We start from the raw sequence: 22110 nt of genomic DNA, 5'->3' as shown, positions 1-22110 counted from the left end.
CCTGGGGACCAGAGCAGAAGCGGTCCTCGCAGCACCCAGCCTCTGCCTGGGCTCCTGCTGCTTCTTTGCCGCTGGGCCTTGGCCCAGGAGCCACGACGGGCGACACGGAGCCGCCAGTGCTGGAGGGGGAGCCGTGGGTGCGGGGCAGCGTGGGGGCAGAAGCCCCGGGACGCCCGCCCGGCCCCAGGCCCCGCTCCGCCCGGGCGCCCCCACGGGTGCCCCCCCCTTCCTGGTCCGAGCAGTGTGAGTGTGCCCGGGAGCCCAGCGGCGGCGGCGGCGGCAGCGGCGGCGGCGGCGGCGGCGGCGGCGGCAGCGTGGAAACCGGCGTGGGCTGGGGGGTCCGAGCTGCGGGGGGCAGTGCCATGCACAAGCACCAGCACTGCTGTAAGTGCCCTGAATGCTATGAGGTGACTCGCCTGGCCGCCCTGCGGCGCCTCGAGCCTCCGGGCTATGGGGACTGGCAAGTGCCTGACCCCTACGGGCCAAGTGGGGGCAATGGGGCCAGCACGGGTTATGGGGGCTACAGCTCGCAGACCTTGCCCTCGCAGGCGGGGGCCACCCCCACCCCTCGCACCAAGGCCAAGCTCATCCCCACGAGCCGGGATGTGGGGCCAGTGCCCCCTAAGCCAGTCCCAGGCAAGAGCACCCCCAAACTCAACGGCAGCGGCTCCAGCTGGTGGCCTGAGTGCACCTGTGCCAACCGGGACTGGTATGAGCAGGTATGGACCAGCAAGGGGGTGGGGGTGGGGGCAGTGGTGGGGCAACCCAGGGGGGCTGGATAGTGGGGGCCTAGAGGCCTGGGGTGCAGCAGGGGTTGCTGGGGGACCCAGAGCCCTAGCATTGCAGCTGGGCAAAGAGAGGTGGTTGGAAATGTGTGGTTCCCTGTGTGTGTCTGTTTGGGGGTCTCCATTTGGAGGGGATTGGAAGGAGCTGTGTGTGTCAGGGGGTGAAGGTATGGCGGAGAGGCACATTTTCCTGTGTGGGGGAATTGGGTTTGTCTCAGTGTGGGGGTTTGGCAATGTCTCTGTGTCTGGCAGGGGGCGGGAGGTTCTGCGGGGGCTGTGTGTGGTGTGTGTCTCCACAGGAGAGGAGGAGGGGGCATGGTGCTCTGCGTAGGGGGGACATATGTGTGTGTATGTATGTGTGTGGAGGAAGGCAATGGAGCTCCTGTGAATCTGTGTAGAGGAGTCCATGTGCCTGGTTTGCTGAGCTTCATCCCTCGATGCCATGAGTCCCTCTCCATTCCAGTCCCTTTGTGTGTGAATGTGCACATGGACGTGTGGGGTGTCTCTCTGAATGTGGAGGTGTCTCTGTAGATAAGGCTGCAGGGATTGCTGTGTCTCTGTGTGTGGCTACATGTATATGTGTGTGAGCATGTGGCTGTAAGAGTGCACGCGTGTGCCTGTGTGTGTGTGTGTGTGTGTGTGTCTGTGGTGTCCTGGTGAGAGGCGCTTGACAGGCAAGGGAGGGGAGGGGGAGGAGGTAAGAGACACGTCCCAAGCAAGGCTGAGAGGCTGCTGAGAAGGACGGACTCTTTTGTCCAAGCAGCTCTGAAGTATGTGTGCTGGGGTGGGGGTGTGGGGGGATTGAAGCAAGCTTCCTCGCTTCAGAGCAGGCATGGTGCCTGGAGCCAGGCAAGGGGCAGCTGCCCTGGTGCAGGGACTGGCCCCAGTAGGGCATGTCCCTCTTGGGTACCCCCAGATGTGAGAGAGCTTAGCCCCCAGCCCTGACTTGGCACAGCTTGGGAGCCCCTGGGTGCCGAGCACAACTCCGGCTTCCACTCCCAGCCTAAACTGCCAGCTTAGAAAATGGAAGGAGCATCTGTGGGAGAAGCAGCAAAATGGAGGCTGGGCCGGCAGAGCCAGGTCCCTGGCACACAAGGCGGAGGGCCTGTCTGATTATCCAACTCTGCAGCTCCCAGGGTGGGGAGAGAGGAAGAGGAGGCTTTGCTGTCGAGGGCAGGTGCTGACTGCCCCAAGCTGGTGACCATTCTGGCTGCCTCTGTCCTCCTCTGGGGATAAGATGTGCTCTCAGAAGCAAAGGTGGGGACTTCCTGGGGAGGGAGCCCTTGGTTTTGGCCTTCTCTCTGTCCATACTTACTGCTTCCCCTGTCCCTTGCCTTGGCCCTTTGCCGTCTCCAGTGAGTCCCCTCTTTCCTTTGCCCCTTTGCCCTGGGGCCCTTCCCTTGCAAACACCCTCTCATGCTTGTCCTGCCCAGCTGGGAGACAGGTGCCAATTCCAGGGCTGAGCCAGTTGGCCAAGGTTTCCTTGCCAGGGCTGATTCCTGGATGGCTCCTGGCCCTAGCAGCAGGTCCCTGTGTAGGAGTCGGGTAGGGGCTTGAGGGTGGACCACTGGGAGTCAGAAGTCTCTGGATACTACTTGATCAGGGCTTGTGGCATGGCTTGTCACATGTGGGCACGCATGGTAGACCAGATACATACAAGAGCCACATGGATGTCGTTTTGCCTGTGTGTCTGTTGCATGGTACTTAAGGCAGCTGTGTTGGTTTTGGGTCTGTGAAGAGCTACCAGTTCTTCCCCCTGGGATCAGGAACCAGGGTGAGGCTGCAGCTGGAGTCCTCCCACAAACTCCCAGGGCTGCAGGGCAGGAAGTCCTGAGGCCAAACCCTGAAATGGTGGAAGCATGACTAACCAGTCATCTCCCCCTCTCCTCCACTCTGCTTCTAGAAGCCAAAGCTGTGTGGGGTGGAGATGGGATGGGGGAAGCAGAGCAGGGCATGTGGAGGAGCCCCCACCCTGAGTTTCCAGCTTTCTTCTTCTGAGGAGGAGGCCAGGCCTCAGGAAAGGGAGACATAGCCAGAGAAAGGTTGGGGAGAGGCGGGGCGCGGTGGCTCACGCCTGTAATCCTAGCACTCTGGGAGGCCGAGGTGGGCGGATCGTTTGAGCTCAGGAGTTCGAGACCAGCCTGAGCAAGAGTGAGACCCCACCTCTACTAAAAAAATAGAAAGAAATTATATGGACAGCTAAAAATATATATAGTAAAAATTAGCCGGGCATGGTGGCGCATGCCTGTAGTCCCAGCTACTCGGGAGGCTGAGACAGGAGGATCCCTTGAGCTCAGGAGTTTGAGGTTGCTGTGAGCTAGGCTGACGCCATGGCACTCACTCTAGCCTGGGCAACAGAGTGAGACTCTGTCTCAAAAAAAAAAAAAAAAAAAAAGAAAGGTTGGGGAGAGGTGCCAGGATACCTGGGGAGAGAGGCAAAAGGGCTCCTCCATTCTTGGGGATGAGAGTGGGAGCCAGGGGCAGGTGCTACTTGTCTGTCCAGAATCGCATTTTTACTTGACAGATGGACACAAGTACGTCCTGTCTGGGAGGCCACATCTGTGGTTTGATCAAACCAACCCTGTGTTTCTGATCCCCTCCCTTCCTTCTCCTCCTGTGGTTACTGCATTGAAGACCATGGACTCTGCTGCCAATCAGTCATGGGTCATCGACTTTTCCCTCATAGGGAATCTTGTCCACCCTGCTCCTGTCCCACCCCTGGCTTTGCCTCTGACTCCTGACCAGATCCCACCCTGGCCCTTTCGGCTGGGAAACACAAAGGGTTCAGTATCAAAAGTCCCTTGGTAGAAAATGAATTAGTACTTTGTTTCCTTCTGCCTATTTGAGGAATTGGGTACCTGGAGCCACAGAAGAATGTATAGAATGAGGGTTCACGAGGTACTCTGAGGAGTACAACTCCCTTTTTTCCCATGAGCTCTGCTGGGGGAAGGGAATGAGTGACCAAAACATCAGTGGCCTTGACAGCTTGCTGTAATCAAAAGAGCACTTAGAGATCCAGGTTCTAGCCCTTGCTCTGCAGCTAACTCCCAGTGTGCCCTTAGGCACATCCCATGTCCTCTCTGGGCCTCAGTGTTACCATCTGTCACATGAATGGAGTTGGACAAGATGATGTCTGCTGTACTTCCAGCTCTGACAGAGTGGGAGTCTATGATCCTCAAGCTGGGAGAGCTGTGGTTCAGAAGGGGAGGGGTTTCCTGTCCAGGCCACTGGGTACCCCCTATGGATGCTGGGTGTGGCATGGTTTGCCTGCCATGCTCCATCTCTACCATCCCCCTTAGGCCATCTCTGCACCCCTCCTAGTGAACCCTGAGGCCCTGGAGCCCAGCCTCTTGGTGAGTGCACCACTGGCTGGCTCAGTCTCAGACAATTGATCTGGGCTAAAGGAGTGGCTGGGTTTGGCCTGATTTGGTTGGAAGCAAGGGGAAGGGAGCAGCCTCCTTGGGGTCAACCTGTCCTCATCTGTGGCCAAGAGATACCCTTGGGTGTACTTGGGCTCTCCTACCTTGTGGGAGTGAGGGAGGAGGCAGGTTGACTAGGGGGTAGATAGCTGGGAGGGCAAGAGGCACTGAGGGGATTGCCTGTTTCTTCCCCTAGGTGAATGGCGGCGATGGAATGTTCAAATATGAGGAGATAGTACTTGAGCGGGTGAGTCTGCCAGTGGAGAGGGGATGAAATGGGTGGAGAGGGCTGGAGCCAGGAGAGGGGAGGGCCCTGAACCATGGTTTCAAGACACATGGGAGGACCTGCATTGAGAGGATGGGGAGATAGTAGCCCTCAGAGGTAGCTTCACTGCATCAATCAATCAACCCACTAACGAATATTAATTGACCTTGCTCACTGAGGCCTAGGGAATTGTGGAAGGGATGGGTTTGCTGAGGCCTCCCTGCCAGAATGATCAGCACAGGTTGGGAAACGGCCAGGTTTCTGACAAATGTGCCTAGCCTGCCTTGGTCCCTTCTGAGGCCTGGAGAACTTGCTCTGGGACATAGAGGGAAATGGGGTGCCCAGAACCCTTCTTTGTACCCTCAGAGTGAACACACTGTGCCCTTCCACCCCCTTCTGCAGGGCAACTCTGGCCTAGGCTTCAGTATTGCAGGTGGCATCGACAATCCCCATGTCCCTGATGACCCTGGCATCTTTATTACCAAGATCATCCCTGGTGGAGCAGCTGCCATGGATGGGAGGCTGGGGTGAGATGGCCTGGAAGCAGGGTTGTGGGTGGCATGGGCAGGATGGAGATGAGGGGAGGAGGGCCAGCCTGGCAGGATGACCTTTCCATTAGATCTGAGAGGGGCGTGGGTAGAGGAGGGAAGAGGAGGGATGAAGAGGAATGAGGTGGGGAGGAGACAGGAGGCGGAGAAAATGGGAGATGGGGTGGAGGGGTGGTGGTGCAGTGTCATGCCTCTCGGGCCTCCCCTGCAGGGTGAATGACTGTGTGCTACGGGTGAATGAGGTGGACGTGTCGGAGGTGGTACACAGCCGGGCAGTGGAGGCGCTGAAGGAGGCGGGCCCTGTGGTGCGGTTGGTGGTGCGGAGGCGACAGCCCCCACCCGAGACTATCATGGAGGTCAATCTGCTCAAAGGACCCAAAGGTGCGGCCCTTCAGGTTCCTGTGCTCTGGCCAGAGCCCCCAGCTCCAGGTCCTAGCTGGCCCCATACAGAATGGAAGGGAATGGCCTTACTCCTTGCCTTACTCCCCCTGTTCCAGCTCACAGCCTTCTTTCTTGACCCTTACTGACCTTGGGATGGCAGCCTAGTGTTGGGATCCCTTGGGGAAGCTCCTGTGGGACCAGTGGGTTGGATGGGAGTGGGGGGTTGGATTTGGGATTGACAACACTCTAACCTTTCCATGTGGCCCTCTCCCACTCCCTGCTGGTTCCCACTCAGGCCTGGGTTTCAGCATTGCTGGGGGCATTGGCAATCAGCACATCCCAGGAGACAACAGCATCTATATCACCAAGATCATCGAGGGGGGTGCTGCTCAGAAGGATGGACGCCTACAGATTGGGGACCGGCTGCTGGCGGTGAGACAGACTTCACAGGGATACCCAAATGGTAGGGTGGGGAGGAGGAGCTCCAGCACCCTCTCACTCCACCTGAACCTCACTTGGGGATGAGACATTATGAGGAATTTCAAGAGTATCGTCTGAGTTGTGTTTACCCAGAAACCAAAACCCTAGTTCTTTCATGGCTGGGGTCCTCTCACTCGCCCTATCCCTGCCTCCTGCCTCTCTGCTCCTCACAGCACTATGCTTGGGCCTTTGTTAGCCCACTTTTGAGTTTCACTGAAAGGGCACCCCTCACAGTTCCCTGGAGAGGCCTTCCCTTCTTCCAAGTCCTAACCTGAGGCTTCTCCGCTTCTAGGTGAACAACACCAATCTGCAGGATGTGAGGCATGAGGAAGCTGTGGCTTCGCTAAAGAACACATCTGATATGGTCTATCTGAAGGTGGCCAAGCCAGGCAGCCTCCACCTCAACGACATGTATGCTCCCCCTGACTACGCCAGCAGTACGTACCCATCAGCCCCTGTCCCTGGCCTAAAGTCCTGTGCACTGGTTTCAAGGGAAAGAACTTCATACTCCTTGTTAAGAGAGAGCAAGAACAGAGGATAGTGCTCAGAAGAACTGAGTGCAGATCTCAGCTCTGTCCCTTAGAGCTGGGTGCCCTTGAGCAAGTCCCTTTCACCTGTCTTTAGTTTCCTCTTTGGCAAAAAAGGAGCTAATGATATATGTGCTGCCTTCCTCATAGGACTGCTGCATGGATCAAATGAGATCATGGACGAGAAAGCCCTTGGAAAACTGTATTAGGCTATAGAGATGTGAGGGATTATTATTAGTCACACCTCTAGTCATGCCTTCTTTGTAGACTGCCTTGACTTCAGCTCTTTCTAAGACTCACAGGAGTGAGCCCAGGATTTAGAAAGGGACTGCGGAGGAGGAACCCTGGGTGGGGGATGAATGGAGTGGGGAGGAGCGGCCTGAGGAATCTTGGTCTCTTTCGAACCTGAAGTAGGGTGTGGGGGAAAGTCCTTGGAGGGGGTTGGGGGAAGGTACTTGCCAGGACCAGTTTCTGAACCTTTCTCTCCCTTTCTTGATTCCAGCTTTTACTGCCTTGGCTGACAACCACATAAGCCATAACTCCAGCCTGGGTTATATCGGGGCTGTGGAGAGCAAGGTCAGCTACCCTGCTCCTCCTCAGGTTCCCCCCACCCGTTACTCTCCTATCCCCAGGCACATGATGGCTGAGGAGGACTTTACCAGGTAGGACCCCGCCCCATTCAATCTAGCCGGGGATGGGGAAGGAGAGGAATCCGTTTCCGGCGGGCCACAAGCCTCCTTGTAGTGTGGCTTTGTAGTCCCAGCTTTGGGGTCTCGGGCCTTCCCTCAGCCCTTGGGGCCCTGGAGAGGGACAGAGGTAGCTGCAGGGACAAGTTCTACCATCAGGGGGAGTGCCGAATGAGTGGCCCCGATCCGAAAGTGCAGATAAAGGGTGGAGTGGAGCGTTGAGGGGACTGCGAGTTTCCTGCCCTGAGGCAGTTGCAGTCCCCTCTGCTGCAACCATTTCAAATGAGAGAAGAAAGCAGTCCAGCTGGTGGGGTTGGCTGGACTCTGGGAGGCCGACCGGCCCGGTGGCCTCGCGGGGAACAGCCCCGCCCCGCTGGCTGCGGCGGCTGGAACTGGTCAGGCCGGCTGGGGTTCCGGGGGGCAGGTTTGCGGGGTGGGGCCTGGTAGGCTGCTGGGCAGGCTGCAGTGGAACCGGAAGGGTAGGCGGACGGGGGAGAGCCAGAGGAGCCATGGAGAGGGCCCGCAAGTTCTCAGGCTCCAGCTTGGCCCTGGGCTTGGGATCGGCCTCGGCTTCGGCCTGGAGGAGGGCTTCACAAAGGTGGGCCTGGCCGCTCCGCTCCCTGCGGCCTGGAGGGGATGCCAGGTAGGAGTGGACGCCTATGAATGAGCAAAAGCATCTGAGACTTAGGGAGGGAGTCTTGCCCCTGAGACTGGGAGCAAGAAAGCAGGAGTCTTGCTTGGGGCTTGGGGCCGCTCACATAAAAGGTGCTTATGACAAGTGAAGGTAGTGGGGGAGGAGAGTGTGCTGGGAGTCTGGTTGTATGGATATACATGTGCAGCTGTTTGCTCTCACCTGATGACACTGTGACCATTTACAGAGGGGTTCCTTAGACGTGGTTAGTTTTATGCAGGTTTTTCATGTGCTTCTCTCCTCTCTTCAGTCTGGCTCCTAAGCTCCTTTTGGGGTCCTGGGATTTCTTTCTTTCCTTTTTTTTTTTTTTTTTGAGATGGGGTCTCACTGTATTGCCCAGTCTGGTCTTCAGCTCCTGGGCTCAAGCAATCCTCTCACCTCAGCCTCCCCAGAAGCTGGGACTACAGGTGTGAGCCACCCCACCCAGCTCTAGAAGTTCTTTCTCTGTCTGCCACATCACCTAGCAGGGTACATAGTGGTAGCTACTGACTAAATATGTTGTTGAGGAAGGTAGGAAGGATCATAGTTGGTGGGTGGCATTTTGAGACTGCAGAGCAGCGTGTGTAAAGTAACTATGCACATCTTGTGTGGATGGTGAGTGCCTTCAACCCAAGGGTGATTCCACTGTTCCTCTTCTTGTGGCCCAGGGTCCATCACACTGGTTGGTAGGATAGGAGAATCTGGGAAGGAAGAAGACCAGTGAGTGGGCTCTGAGATTTTGTCTCTAGAGTTCAGGGTAGGGGTTCGTTGACCTGAGAGAGTAGGGGACTGTCCACTGGGAAGTTGACTCTAAGCCCTCAGGAAGAGGAACTGAAACTTGGCACCTGACAGAAAACAGCAGCCAAGCAGATTTCAGGAGACAAAGGGAGAAACAGGGTGTCATACATAGGGACCCAAGTCCTTACTCCCTACAGCCAGTATGGCTCTTGTTCCAGGCTGGCCTTCACTGGGACAACAGTTCATCTCTACCTTGTCCTGACTCTTCCATTCCTTTCCCACCAGAGAGCCCCGAAAGATCATCCTGCACAAAGGATCCACAGGCCTGGGCTTCAACATCGTAGGAGGAGAGGATGGAGAAGGCATTTTTGTCTCCTTCATCCTGGCAGGCGGCCCAGCTGACCTGAGTGGGGAGCTGCGCAGGGGAGACCGGATCTTATCGGTGAGGAGACAAAGGCAAAGGCGAGGTGGGAGGATGGGAGCTATGCCAGTGTAAAAGGGAGGAGGGGAAAGCTTTCTTTTCCAAGCAATGCTTTTTGGGATGAGGGAAGGGATAAGAACTGGAGAAAACTTACATTGTTCTTATAGACATCCTTAGTGAGGGACAGGGACCAGGACTATACTTATTCTTGAGGAGGAAATGAATGTCTCTTAGATCTTAACCCTAATTGGCATTTGACCTCTACAAAGATAATTATTACACTAGAAATGTCATATCCTTTAGGTCTTTTTTTTTTTTTTTTTTGAGACAGAGTCTCACTCTGTTGCCCAGGCTACAGTGAGTGCCGTGGCGTCAGCCTAGCTCACAGCAACCTCAAGCTCCTGAGCTCAAGCGATCCTCCTGTCTCAGCCTCCCGAGTAGCTGGGACTACAGGCATGCGCCACCATGCCCGGCTAATTTTTTCTATATATATTTTTAGCTGTCCATATAATTTCTTTCTATTTTTAGTAGAGGTGGGGTCTCGCTCTTGCTCAGGCTGGTCTTGAACTCCTGAGCTCAAACGATCCGCCCACCTCGGCCTCCCAGAGTGCTAGGATTACAGGCGTGAGCCTCCGCGCCCGGCCTCCTTTAGGTCTTGTTCTAGGGACAAGGATGGAATACTGGGAAAGACATCCAAATGGCTTAGGGATGGGCTACCTCTGTCCCTCCCTCTCCTAACTGCTAGGACTGAGGACTCCCCTCCTTGCTTCTGGGATGGCTCACAGCTTCTCTCTTTGGCCAGGTTAATGGAGTGAACCTGAGGAATGCAACTCATGAGCAGGCTGCAGCTGCTTTGAAACGGGCTGGCCAGTCAGTCACCATTGTGGCCCAGTACAGACCTGAAGGTAAGATAAGGGAAGGTGGGAAGTGATGATGTGGAGGAATTTGTATTGGCTTTTTGCCATCGTAGGTAACAAAGCCACTAGACCAGGTCCCTTCTACGCTTAGGGCAGTAACCAGGATGGGGGTTGGTTTGGGTGTCTAGGAAGGCTGTGCTCAGAGCCTAGTGATCAGGGCTGCAGTGCAGCAGAAGACCAGTAGTGGGCAGCAGCCTACGGGAAGAAGTGCAGAGATTAGGCGGCTAGAAAAAGGGGAGCGGGGCGGAGGGCTGAGAGGCGGAGACGGGGAACTATGTGCCCTGGAAAAGAGAACAGCTCTTGGTTAGAAGGATCTCAGGGAGAAGAGATACAATCTCTTAAGAGATCATGAACCAAACGTCTATGAACCCCCCACTCTCCTCCCCTCATCAAGATGACCTCGAAAGACCCATAAACGCGCTGAAAAGATGATACTATGCCCTTGGGGTAGTGGATCGCTAGTCTACCTAGTCCCCCTACGGGGGAGGGGGCCTTCTTTGTATTCTCACTGAGCAGTCCCCTGACTGGGGCGAATGGGCGGGGCTAGTTATGCAAATAAATGCGTTTGATTGGCTGGGGCCAACCGCGGCTCAGGTGCCGAGGTGAGCTGCGGGAAGGCGCGCCCTAGTCCGCCGGCCGGCAGGGTGGCCATTGGCCGGGCGAGCGCGGCCTCCAGCTGCACGCCCCGCCCCTGACCCAGGCGGAGGGCGGCAGGCGCCCCTCCTTTCCCCCCTCGCGCGCCTCTGGCGTCTCCTCCTCTCCCCCTCCTCCTCCTCCTCCTCTCTCCTCCCTCTTCTCCTCCTCCCGCGCGCCCCGCTTTGTGTCCCTAGTCTCCCGCGCGGGACGGAGGGACTGGCCCGAGCTGGCGCTTTCTCAGCACTAGACCTGGACTCCGACCCGGCGCCAGGTGAGGTGGGGTGGACGGGGGTCAGGCCCCCTCACAGTCCCCCCTGGCCTCTCTATGGTTCTGTTCTCAGCCTTCTTTTCCAACACTGCGCCCCCAGCTCTGCCCTCTCCCCCTAATGCCTTCGCTGCGTGCCCCGGGCCTCCTCCTGAGCCCCTTCTGAGGGCCCCTGGAGCGCCGCGCGGGGCGAAGCGCCAGCTTTCCCTCCACAGGGCCCTGTGTGGCCTTCACCTCTTTACCATCACCTTTCCCCACCCGCGAACTGTGCCCCCTTCTCGCCCCAGGGCCTCAGTCCTGCCTGCTGCCCGCTTCCTGCTGGCTTCTGCGCCCCCAGCAGCTCCCTAATCTCTTTCCTCAGAGCAGTTTTCTAAATGTTCTCCTCCCCCCACACGCGTTTCTCCACACAACCTGGCTACCTCTGGGAACACCCGGGATTGGTCTGGTATTCTCCTGCCCCTCTCCCTTTTGTTTGCAAGGGTCTTGTACTATTCCTGACTTCTTTCGCCTCCCCCTTTCCTTTGTAAGGCGGCCTTTGTCCCCTAGGGCTGCAGCGCCTGGGCTCCTTGGACACCTAGGCCCTGTGGGCCAGTTACTAAGGTGGAGGAAGGGGCCTTTCCCTGGCAGGTGCTCTAGTTCCGTGATGAGAAGCCGAGAGGCTGGGAGCCCTGTCGTCCTGTCGCAAAGCTGAGAGGGATCGAAAGCGCCTACCTCAGTCCTTTCCGCCCCCTCCTCCGTGCTTGTTCAGTGCCTCAGGAGCCTGTAGGGAAAGAAGAGAGGGCCTGCCACCTTTTGCCCGAGGTTTTTTTTGATGGGGGACAGAGGTGTAGGGAGGTAACTAACTGGAGAGCTCGTTGGTCTGAGGTAATGGGAAAGAGGGATGCAAATGGGCACCTTGAATCATCTCTCTCCATGTTAGGTTTTCAGCTTGCTGACAGGGAACGCACCTTAGGGTTATTGCTTTTTATGATTTATGTGTGTGCCGTTTGCTTCTCAGTATAGAGCTAACCATCTGATTTTTATGTTAGCAACTCATATTTATCCATTTCGTGCCCACAACTTAGACAAAGTAGGTTCTGCAAAGGAAATGGTTTCTGTTGTGCGCGTGTGTGTGCGGGGGGGGGGGGGGGGGGAGAGAAATTGATGTTTCTTTTGGTTTTGCTCTGTAATGTTGGGCACTCGGAAACAATACTGTGAATTTGGTGGTGGTATGTTGGAAACTAGTGACTGCATATTCTATGACTTTTGTTGGGGGAATGCCACTGGTTTGCATAAAAAAGCTGCAAGTTGTCCAGGGTAAGGGGATTCCTGCAATGTTTATTGCTGTCTGAGCATATTTCTGAGAGTTTATAATGTAGGTTGAGGTGCTATCTTATGTTAGGTCTTTCTAGCACTTGCTAAACAAGGCCTTTTTTTTCTTTCAGGATTTAGTTGAACTACTGTTGTTAAGGCTGTCCCACCCCAATCTTACTTCTTTGTTTGGTTTGATATATCCAACAGGGCCCCAACATGCAGAAGCTTTTTTTTTCCCATTTGAAAATGGACCCTTGGAGTCTGGTCCAGAGGGACTATTAAGCATTCCATGTTGGGCTCTGAACTTTGTTTGATAAAATGCTAGTTTTTAAAAATAAGAACTCCATATTGATCATTTTATAAATATATACAGTTCTTTAGAGGATTGCATCACGGTGGGTATTTACAAAATGCATAATCCAAGTATATGTCTATTGGCAAAAATGGCAGAGATTTTGCATGTTATTGGCCAGGTAAGTGTTCATTATTTGGATATTTTTCACATAGAATGTGAGAGCTGGAAAAGATCATGTCGATCCCTTATTGTGCATACTAGAACAATGAGAGGAGAGCCAGGATATGACTTGCCCAAGGTCATGATGGGAAAGTTGCATAGGGTCAGCAATCAATCAGTTTAATCCTGAGGTCTGCCAGTTGGGACAAACCATGCTTGTGAACACCTGAGAGACCTAAGACCTAGTTAAGAGTGGAGGAGCAACAGAAAAGGGACTGGGGAAATAACAGACGCTGTAAAGAGTCAGGGAAAGATGTATGTGGAGGGGAAGGTTAGAGTGATCTCCATGGTGGCCGCTGAGGCACCGTTCCAAACCAGTGCAGCCTTTAGCTAGATAGCCTTTAGCATGAGAGCTTAAAAATATAGCTTTGATTAATTAGAATAGAGAACAATTTTTTTCTTCCTTTTTAAAAGGCATTAATGAGATATAAATCATTTGCCATAGAATTCCCCCATTTAGGTATACAATTCAATGGCTTTTAGACACAGAGTTGTGCCTCTAACACCACAGTAAATTTTAGAACATTTTCATTACCCCTCTCCTTTTAATACATAGAGAGGGCACAAGCATTGGAAGGGTGATAGGTTTAGGACAGTTGCTTCCTAATGTATCTCCCCTGGACACGGGCTGGATGGCAACTTGGTAATACTCTGACCTTGAGATTCTTTCATATATCCAGTTTGCTTAATGTGGGTTAAATTCATAATGAAGTATAGAAACCACATCTTTCTATTGTGCCTAGCATGGATGCTTTACAGGTGTTTTTATGATGAAGATTTGGAAAATATTAAAATAAAACTGCTACATGATAAGGTACCACAGTGAGAGATGCTGTTTAATATTTTCAGTCCTGATTGTTCCAATCTATTGTGGACACAGCAATCCTACCTATTAGCTAAAAATAGCATGATGTTCTTGGGCATGTATAATCCTGCTTAAAATTCAAATTGAAAATTTAAACAACTGGCTCTTGCCAAAGCCTCTCTTCCAATCTATTCTAAAATGAAAAATATTTTTCCGTGACTTGTGGCATTGCTCCACCAAGGGAAGGATGGGCTTTGTATTACAACATTTTGAGATCTCCGACATTTTCCCCCTAGTTACTTTGTGTCAGCCTCTGGTTATAAACCAAGCTGGTATTTTTCTGGAAAGCTCTTTTGTTTTTAGAGTAGAACCTGATCTCAAAATCAGGAGGTGAGCCAGAAATTTGTCACTAAGGTAGCTAAAGTGGGAACTGATCCTTTGTGACCAGTCTTTTCAACTGGAATGTAAATCCAGACAGGCTGGGGGTATGGGGAGTGAGAGAGAATAAGAGTTTTTCCATAACTTATTTTAAGGTGCCAAATAAGCATATTTTCACCAGGGAAACACCTTCAGATAAGGTCTGGAAGAGTTAGGGATCAGTGATGACAATAACTTGAAAGCATAAAAGGGATATTTTCTTCATAACATTTACGTAACCATCCCATCTCCTCCTGTTTAAGAATGAAGGAGTTAAACATAACTGATATCCTATCAGTATGATCTCTCTTGAGAACAGAGGTGAAAGTATACCAAGGCAAAGAATCAAAGTTCTGAAACTTTGCCATCCTGAAAGAAGGCTATGGTAAGGAAGAAAGAAAATGAATTCCTATAAACAGCATTTCTACACTGTGAACAAATTGAAGGCAGCTAGTATTGTATTTATCTTTGTGTTCCCAGCATCTAGTTGGAGCCTGGCACATGGTTTGTTGAATTGAATTGAGTATCTCTATGTTCAGATACTTCTGTTAAGCATTAATCTTCAGGATATCCCTGTGGGATAGGTGTTATCTCCATTTTACAGATGAGGAAAATGATGGTCAGAGAGGTGGAGTGACTTACTCAGGGTCACATAGCCAGTGAGGGGCAGAATAAAAGTTTAAAGTCAGATTTCCTGAGAACTTTGGGTCTAAGGCTTTTGCCACTGGGCCACAACTATCTCTCACTATTGTGGAAAACTGTAAGCCCTCTCCCCAAATACATCTGGACACCGTAGAAGATGCCATTCTGAGACTCTTCAGGTGCCAGAAACTGTTAACAAATGGAGTAAAACCAACTCCCAAATCTCAGCTTTTTAGTCTTAATGGCCACAAGCTCCTGCCTCAAAGGAAGAAGTAACCTTGGGGTAGAAGGGCTGCTGGAAGCCTGAGGGAGATCCCTTCTCTTGTAGAAGGAAAGTGGATTTAGGAAGATTACTAGGGAATGATATTGTGGGGGGAAACTTAGGAGGAGCCAAAAGGTGGGAGTTGGCTTGCATGACTTAATAGTGTGCAGGCTTAAGAACATTAATGCAGTAAGTATGCATTTCTCAATTCTTTAAGTGAAATGGAGTTGTATTTGTCATTCATTTTTTATGACCTTACAATTCATTCAAGGATATACTTCAGTCATTTTTAAAATGTTCACAGAGTTGTACACTACAATCAATTTTAGAATTTTCATTGCCCCATACCCTTTAGTTGTTACCCCCCCCCACCCGCCCCCACCACCTGCCCCCACCACCTGCCCCCACCACCTTCCTATTCCCCCCTCGGCCCTAAGCAACCACTAATCTACTTTCTATCTCTATGGATTTGATTATTCTGGACATTTCATACAAATGGATTCATATAATATGTGGTCTTTTTTTGACTGGCTTTTTTCACTTAATATTGTCAAGGTTTTTCAGTGTTGTAGCATATATCAATACTTCATTCCTTTTTATGACTGAATAATATTTCATCATCTGTATACATCACCTTTTGTTTATCAGTTGATGGACATTTGGGTTGTTTCTGCTTTTTGACCATTATGAATAATGCTCTACGAACATCTGTATGCACATTTTTGCATGGACATGTTTACATTTCTCTTGGGGGGGTATATATATACCTATGAGTGGAATTGCTGGATCATATGGCAACTCTGTTTAACCTTTTGAGTAATGGCCAGGCTAAATGCCATAGCAGCTGCAACATTTCATATTCCTACCAGCGGTGCATGAGGGTTCTAATTTCTCTACAACCTCCCCAACACTTGTTATTGTCAGTCTTTTTGATTCTAGCCATCCCGGTAGATGTGAAGTGGTAGATATCTCATTGTGGTTTTGATTTGCATTTCTCTGATGGCTGATGATGTTGAGCATCTTTTCGTGTACTTATTGTTTGCTGTTCAGTTTTGCTTTGCTCAGTCCCCTGATGCGATTCTCAATGTTTCCAAATTGACCTGAGGCTGGAGCAAGCCAAATATGTTGCTAGTCAGGTGATTAGAAGGAACCAAGAGGATAACTATCTCTCACTCTTATCATTGTGTGCTGGAGGGGTTTAAGGCTTTGGGAGTAGTTAATTTTAGCTAGGAATGCTGACCTGATAAAAATGATAGGGCCCACATTTAAAAAAAAAAACAACTTATTGAGATATAATTCACATACTGTATAATGAACCTATTTAAAGTGTACAGCAGTTTTTGGAATTTTCAGAGTTATGCAGCTGTCACCACAATCAATTTTAGAATATATTCATTACCTCAAAAAGAAGCCCTGTGTCCATTAGCAATCACTCTCCATTTCCCCCCAGCTCTTCCTCTCCCCCCAGCCCTAGGCAACTACTAATCTACTATCTGTTTCCATAAAGTTGCCTATTCTGGCAGGTTCATATAAATGAAATTATGCAATATGTGGCCTTTTGCGTCTGGCTGTTTTCACTTAGCATAAAGTTTTCAAGGTTCATCCATGTTGTAGCATATATCAGTACTTCATGCCTTTTTATGGCTCGATAATATTCCATCCTATCATTATGCCACATTTTGTTTATCCATTCTTGAGTTGATGGACATTTGGGTTGTATCTACCTTTTGACTATTGTGAATTGTGCTGCTATGAACATTCATATACAAGTTTTTGTGTGAACATATGTTTTCAGTTCTCTTGGATGTATACCTAGGAGTGGAGTTGCTGGGTCATAAGGTAACTTAGTTTTTAACATTTTTGAGGGATTGCCTGACTTTTTCCCCAAAGTAGCTACCTCCTTTTTAGGCCCACCCTGTTTTGTAAACTTAGAAGAGAAAAATAAACATTAAGCTTTCTTTTCAGTTTTGCTCCCTGGAGCTGAACTTTATGTGTGTGTGTGTGTGTGTGTGTGTGTGTGTGTGTGTTTGTGCTGGGCTTTTCTTTATTCTATGTAGCCCAAGGACATGGTAGCTAGGTTTGGCAAAGCATTCCGAATTTAGCTAGACAGGTGCTTTCTTGTCCTTTTGTTAGATGGTTTGAGGCAAAATGCTAGGAGCTTTGGTGTCTGTAAAACATCAGTTCTTCCTGATGGGGTAGAATGATTAGGATAATATACAATAATGAGAATGAATTATTTCTTATTTAATTATAGCTTTTTAGGATTTCTTTTTAATTTAATGTGTTACTTGTTAAAATCTTGACTCTGATTGACACTATTGTTTTTTTAAAGCTTTAGTCTTATATTCCACAATAGGCTGATTGTTTTATTGTAAAAAATAAAAATTATTTTTGCTCCCTTTATGTAAGAATATATATATATATATAAAATCTATATATAAATAAAATCTTGTCAGAGGAGCCAAGGCCTTCCTGGATTCTAACTTTAAGTAGCTGAATGATCTTAGATTAGTCAACCTACCTCTTAGGTACTCAATTTTTTGATACATAAAATGAGGGGACTGTGCAAAATGATCTCTAATGTTTCTTCTAACTCAAATTCTGTTAGATAAGTGCAAGTAAGCTATAAATTCAGTTTACCAATTCCTATTTACTCAGTCTTGAGCTAATTAAAAATCTTGCTTTAATAAGGGTCTTATCCCCTCTTCTTTGCTATGATAAGGCTTTCACCTTCTTGAAATGGACTTTTGTTTGCTTTTCACTGAATTTAGATATCATTGGCCGGGGTGCATTGGCTCACGCCTGTAATCCTAGCACTCTGGGAAACCAAGGCAGGAGGATCCTTTGAGCTCAGGAGTTTGAGACCAGCCTGAGCAAGAATGAGACCCTGTCTCTACTAAAAAATAGAAAGAAATTAGATGGACAACTAAAAATATATAGAAAAAATTAGCGGGGCATGGTGGCACATGCCTGTAGTCCCAGCTACTCAGGAGGCTGAGGCAGAAGGATTGCTTGAGCCCAGGAGTTTGAGGTTGCTGTGAGCTAGGCTGACGCCACGGCACTCTAGCCCGGGTGACAGAGTGAGACACTATCTCAAAAAAAAAAAAAAAAAAAAAGAATTTAGATATCATTAAAAAGCAAAGCCCTAGAGATTTTGTGATTTTTTTTTTCTACTTGATGACATTAAGTGATAGAAAATGTGAATAGACCAAAAGCAGAAAATTAACATTTTGTATAAATATGTACATTAGGGATCTGGATAGATGTCCTTCGAAAAGGAGAAAGAGAATTTTGCAAATTTTGGGTTAAATTCCAGACTAGATGATTATTATTATTATTATTATTTTTGAGACAGAGTCTCACTCTGTTGCCCGGGCTAGAGTGCCGTGGCGTTAGCCTAGCTCACAGCAACCTCCAACTCCTGGGCTCAAGCAATCCTACTGCCTCAGCCTCCCGAGTAGCTGGGACTACAGGCATGTGCCACCATGCCTGACTAATTTTTTTTCCTATAGTTTTAGTTGCCCATCTAATTTCTTTCTATTTTTTTTAGTAGAGATGGGGGTCTCGCTCTGTAACTCCTGAGCTCAAACGATCCTCCCGCCCTGGCCTCCCAGAGTGCTAGGATTACAGGCGTGCACTGCGCTCGGCCCAGACTAGATTATTAAGAGTTATGTTGTAAATACTCAGAAAAAGAAGTAGTGAGCACTGGGAACCAGTATTTGTTCACCAAGGTCCAACAAGTCATGTTAGCCTGATCAAATGTTCTCGATGGGCAGGGCTACTGGGCTATAGATCAGGGAAATATGGTAGATATGATATGTCTAGATTTCAGCAAGGCATTGGCAAAACTTCTTTGGTCTACTTTGGGATAAGATGGCGCAGTGATAATAGTGATAATACATTTAAGTAGATTTGTCTGGAATTGGTTGAATGAACAGTCCCAGAGGAAAGTGATCAATGAGCTAGGAGCAGTGTGGAGGGAAGTTTCTAGTACATGTGTGTCCTAGCTTTGTCCTTGGGCCTATCCTGTTCAGTCTGCCTCCTCACTCCCTCAAATTATATTTATTTTTTCCTAGATTTAAAAGTATTACATTTAGATTTATAGAAAATTGAAAAATACAGAAAAATACAAAGTTAAAAAATTTGAAATCTTCTATAAAACTACATTCAGAGGTAACCCTCTTGTATGTGTGTATTTCCCTCCAAACTTTTATATATTTATATTTTATATATCATAACATATATATTTCAATAATGGAATTATTGGATTTAAGCAGTTTTATATTCTTTCCATTAACTTATATCATGACTATTTTCCTAGGTCATTATATTTCTTTGAAAAAATGGTGTTTAATAGTTAAATAATGCTCCTTCATGGGTGTGCTATAATTTGTGTAACTGTCTCCCTGCTGGTAGACATTTAGGTTGTTTCCCAATGTTTTGATATTATACAAAGCACTCTGCTGGATCTCCTTCTACAAGGTTTTTCTGAATCTCTGATTATTTGTTATGAATAAATTCCTTTCCATAGAATTATTGGATCAACAATAATTTGATACATTTTGCCAAATCAGCCTCCACTTCCACTGACAGTCTGTCTACTTCATGATCCTCACTAACATGGAGTATTATTTTTTTAAGATAATCTCCTCAAATTTGATAGAAAAAAGTGTTATTCTTTATATTTCTTTCGTTAATAATAGGATTGAACATTTATGTGTGTGTGTTTATTAGTAATTTTATTTTTTTGGATTGCCTGTTCATACCCTTTCCCCATTTCCCTATTGGGGTATGTTTATCAGTTCTCATTGATATATAAAAGCTTTAATAGAGTTAGAATATTCTTTGTCATATATATTTCAAAGATGTTTCCCAGTTTGTAATTTGCTTTTTTATTTTATCTTGATGTACAGATGTTTTATGTTTTTATATAGTCAAATCTATCAGTGTTTTCTTTTGTGTATTTTGCCTGTACCCAGAGGTTTAGAAGGGCCTTCTCTATCCTTAGAGCAAATAAATACCCACTTGTGTTTTATTCTTGTTATTTAATGTTTTTGTTTTTATATTTAAAACCTTATCCTGCCTGGAGTTGATTTATGATGTAAGGTAGGATACTAACACAATTTCTGTTGCAAGTGTTAATCAGTTATCTCAGTACCATTTATTAAATAATCCATCATTTCCCTGTTGTTTGGAAGTATCACCTTTATTATAAATAAAATACTTTACACACACACACACACACACACACACACACACGATTTGGATTTTGGGTTTCTTACTCTGTTCTATAATATTTTACCCTAGGATTATTAGTTATTGAAAAATGTCTGTAGATGTTTTGACAACTGTTTTTTTTTGTTGTTGTTGTTGTTTGTTTGTTTTTTTTGAGACAGAGTCTCACTCTATTGCCTGGGCTAGAGTGAGTACCATGGCGTCAGCCTAGCTCACAGCAACCTCAAACGCCTGGGCTCAAGCGATCCTCCTGCCTCAGCCTCCGGAGTAGCTGGGACTACAAGCATGCGCCACTATGCCCGGCTAATTTTTTCTATATATATTTTTAGCTGTCCATATAATTTCTTTCTATTTTTAGTAGAGATGGGGTCTTGCTCTTGCTCAGGCTGGTCTCGAACTCCTGAGCTCAAACAATCCGCCAGCCTCGGCCTCCCAGAGTGCTAGGATTACAGGGGTGAGCCACCGCGCCTGGCCTGACAACTGTTAGTATAGACGAGAGGAATCTTTCTCTAGGTCCCATTTTCTGGGTTTCTTCCACAGAAACTTGACCTAAAGGAGATTCAGTTGATACCCCAATAAAGATTTTCAGAGAGTTTGTGATCCTGTAGGGGTGACTACTGTGAAGAACATTTGACTCTAGACTCTCCATTGACCTGGTAAAACATAGAAATTGGTTACATTAACTCAAGTTGGCAAGCTTCGTCATAAAATGTGTGTTTCAGTTAATATATTGTAGCATCCCTGTTAAGTGGAAAGGATCCTTTTGAACAAGCTACCCACCACCTTGAGGGCATGGAAAAGGTATAATTATGTCTTCATTCTCATGTTTTTTGGATGGAATTTTTTTTTTTTAATTCAAGAGCCAGAGATCCAATGGATGAGGTATTTTGTCTTGGAGTTTATAAATACTTTGGCTTATGGGTTAATCTTTCATTTGTACGAAATTCCTTTGAAATAGAGAAAAATCCCTATTTGAGCCTTTTTCCCTGATCTGCTGGGTGATCCAGAATAGGTGAGAAAGACCAATGGCAAGGTCCTGTGAATACTTTTTCTTAGCTTGTTGAGAGATAAAGGCATTTTTTCATTCTACTCATTTCAGACCAGGTGGCTGAATGTAATGCAACCTTTATATAGTATAGCACTTTTTACTCAATAGCTCTTCCTTTATCCTCTCTAAGCTCTTTGGGGGACAAAAATATCCAGTCAATAGGGATAAACTAGAATTTTTTATGGCACGCTGATATGGCCTGTTTTGTTTTCTGTTTTATTCCCAGTATCCTTCAGGCTGCTATCCAGAACCCTGGCTATGTGTGTATATGGCTGAGGAAGCTCATTGTGACAGTATAGGGAACAGAACAATGACACCCAGGTTTCTGTTCTGGGTTAGTCTTTGTTCTAAACCATTGTGCTGAAAGTAGAGCTGAAATGATTTTTCCTCAAGTGATATTTTCCCACATTGAGGCTTGTTTGCCACTTTTCTACCCTCTCACAACGGCTTAAGAAATTTTTTTTTTTTGTAACTTACACTCATTGGTTTGATAATTTTTTTCTTTTCTTTTCTTTATTTTATTTTATTTTTTAATTTTTATTTTTTTATTTTTTTAATTAGAGATGGGGTCTCACTGTGCTTAGGCTGGTGTCGAACCCCTGAGCTGCAGCTCTCTTCCCACCTTGGCCTCCCAGGAAGCTAGGACTACAGGCGTGAGCCACCGCGCCCGGCCTTGATAATTTTTCTGATGCAGAGAGTTTAGGATTATTTGCATATTTGAAGATTTCCCTTTTCTAGATTATATTAAAAATTAAATTAGACTAGCATTAGTTTTAATTCCTTACAGACCTCATTGGTTTGGTCATAAAATCATAATTATGCGATAGTTAGAAGGGACCTTAGAAATTGTCTAGTTTTAGAGGTATCAGATTCTTTTAATAATGACTCATAATTAGAAATTAAGTAATAGGCTTCATAATTATTATTTTTATTTATTTATTTTTATTTTATTTTATTTTTTTTGAGACAGAGTCTCACTCTGTTGCCCAGGCTAGAGTGAGTGCCGTGGCATCAGCCTAGCTCACAGCAACCTCAAACTCCTGAGCTTAACGGATCTTCCTGTCTCAGCCTCCCAAGTAGCTGGTACTACAGGCATGTACCACCATGCCCGGCTAATTTTTTCTACATATATTTTTAGCTGTCCATATAATTTCTA

General features: G+C 47.9%; 1 protein-coding gene across 5 annotated transcripts in view; it reads left to right on the top strand.

Moving 5' to 3' along the window:
- The first annotated feature begins 362 nt into the window (after positions 1-362).
- DLG3 (discs large MAGUK scaffold protein 3) overlaps positions 363-22110 on the top strand; it is a 54502-nt gene continuing 32754 nt past the window's right edge. For 2 of the 5 annotated variants that reach the window (XM_069463994.1, XM_069463993.1), the window contains exon 1: positions 10688-10744. Coding sequence is in view for 3 of the 5 variants with exons in the window: in XM_069463990.1 (XP_069320091.1) it covers positions 363-719; positions 4401-4451; positions 4872-4996; positions 5229-5398; positions 5694-5830; positions 6171-6315; positions 6908-7067; positions 8785-8941; positions 9723-9825 (1405 nt within the window). In the remaining 2 variants the exon portion in view is untranslated. Of the gene's footprint in view, positions 720-4400; positions 4452-4871; positions 4997-5228; positions 5399-5693; positions 5831-6170; positions 6316-6907; positions 7068-7582; positions 7735-8784; positions 8942-9722; positions 9826-10687; positions 10745-22110 lie in introns of those variants that run through there. The other 3 variants (XM_069463991.1, XM_069463990.1, XM_069463992.1) reach the window with 3 other exon arrangements.

This window comes from Eulemur rufifrons, chromosome 30 (genome assembly GCF_041146395.1).
Source record: "Eulemur rufifrons isolate Redbay chromosome 30, OSU_ERuf_1, whole genome shotgun sequence".
Classification (NCBI taxonomy): domain Eukaryota; kingdom Metazoa; phylum Chordata; class Mammalia; order Primates; family Lemuridae; genus Eulemur; species Eulemur rufifrons.
This window is presented reverse-complemented; position numbering and strand designations above follow the sequence as displayed.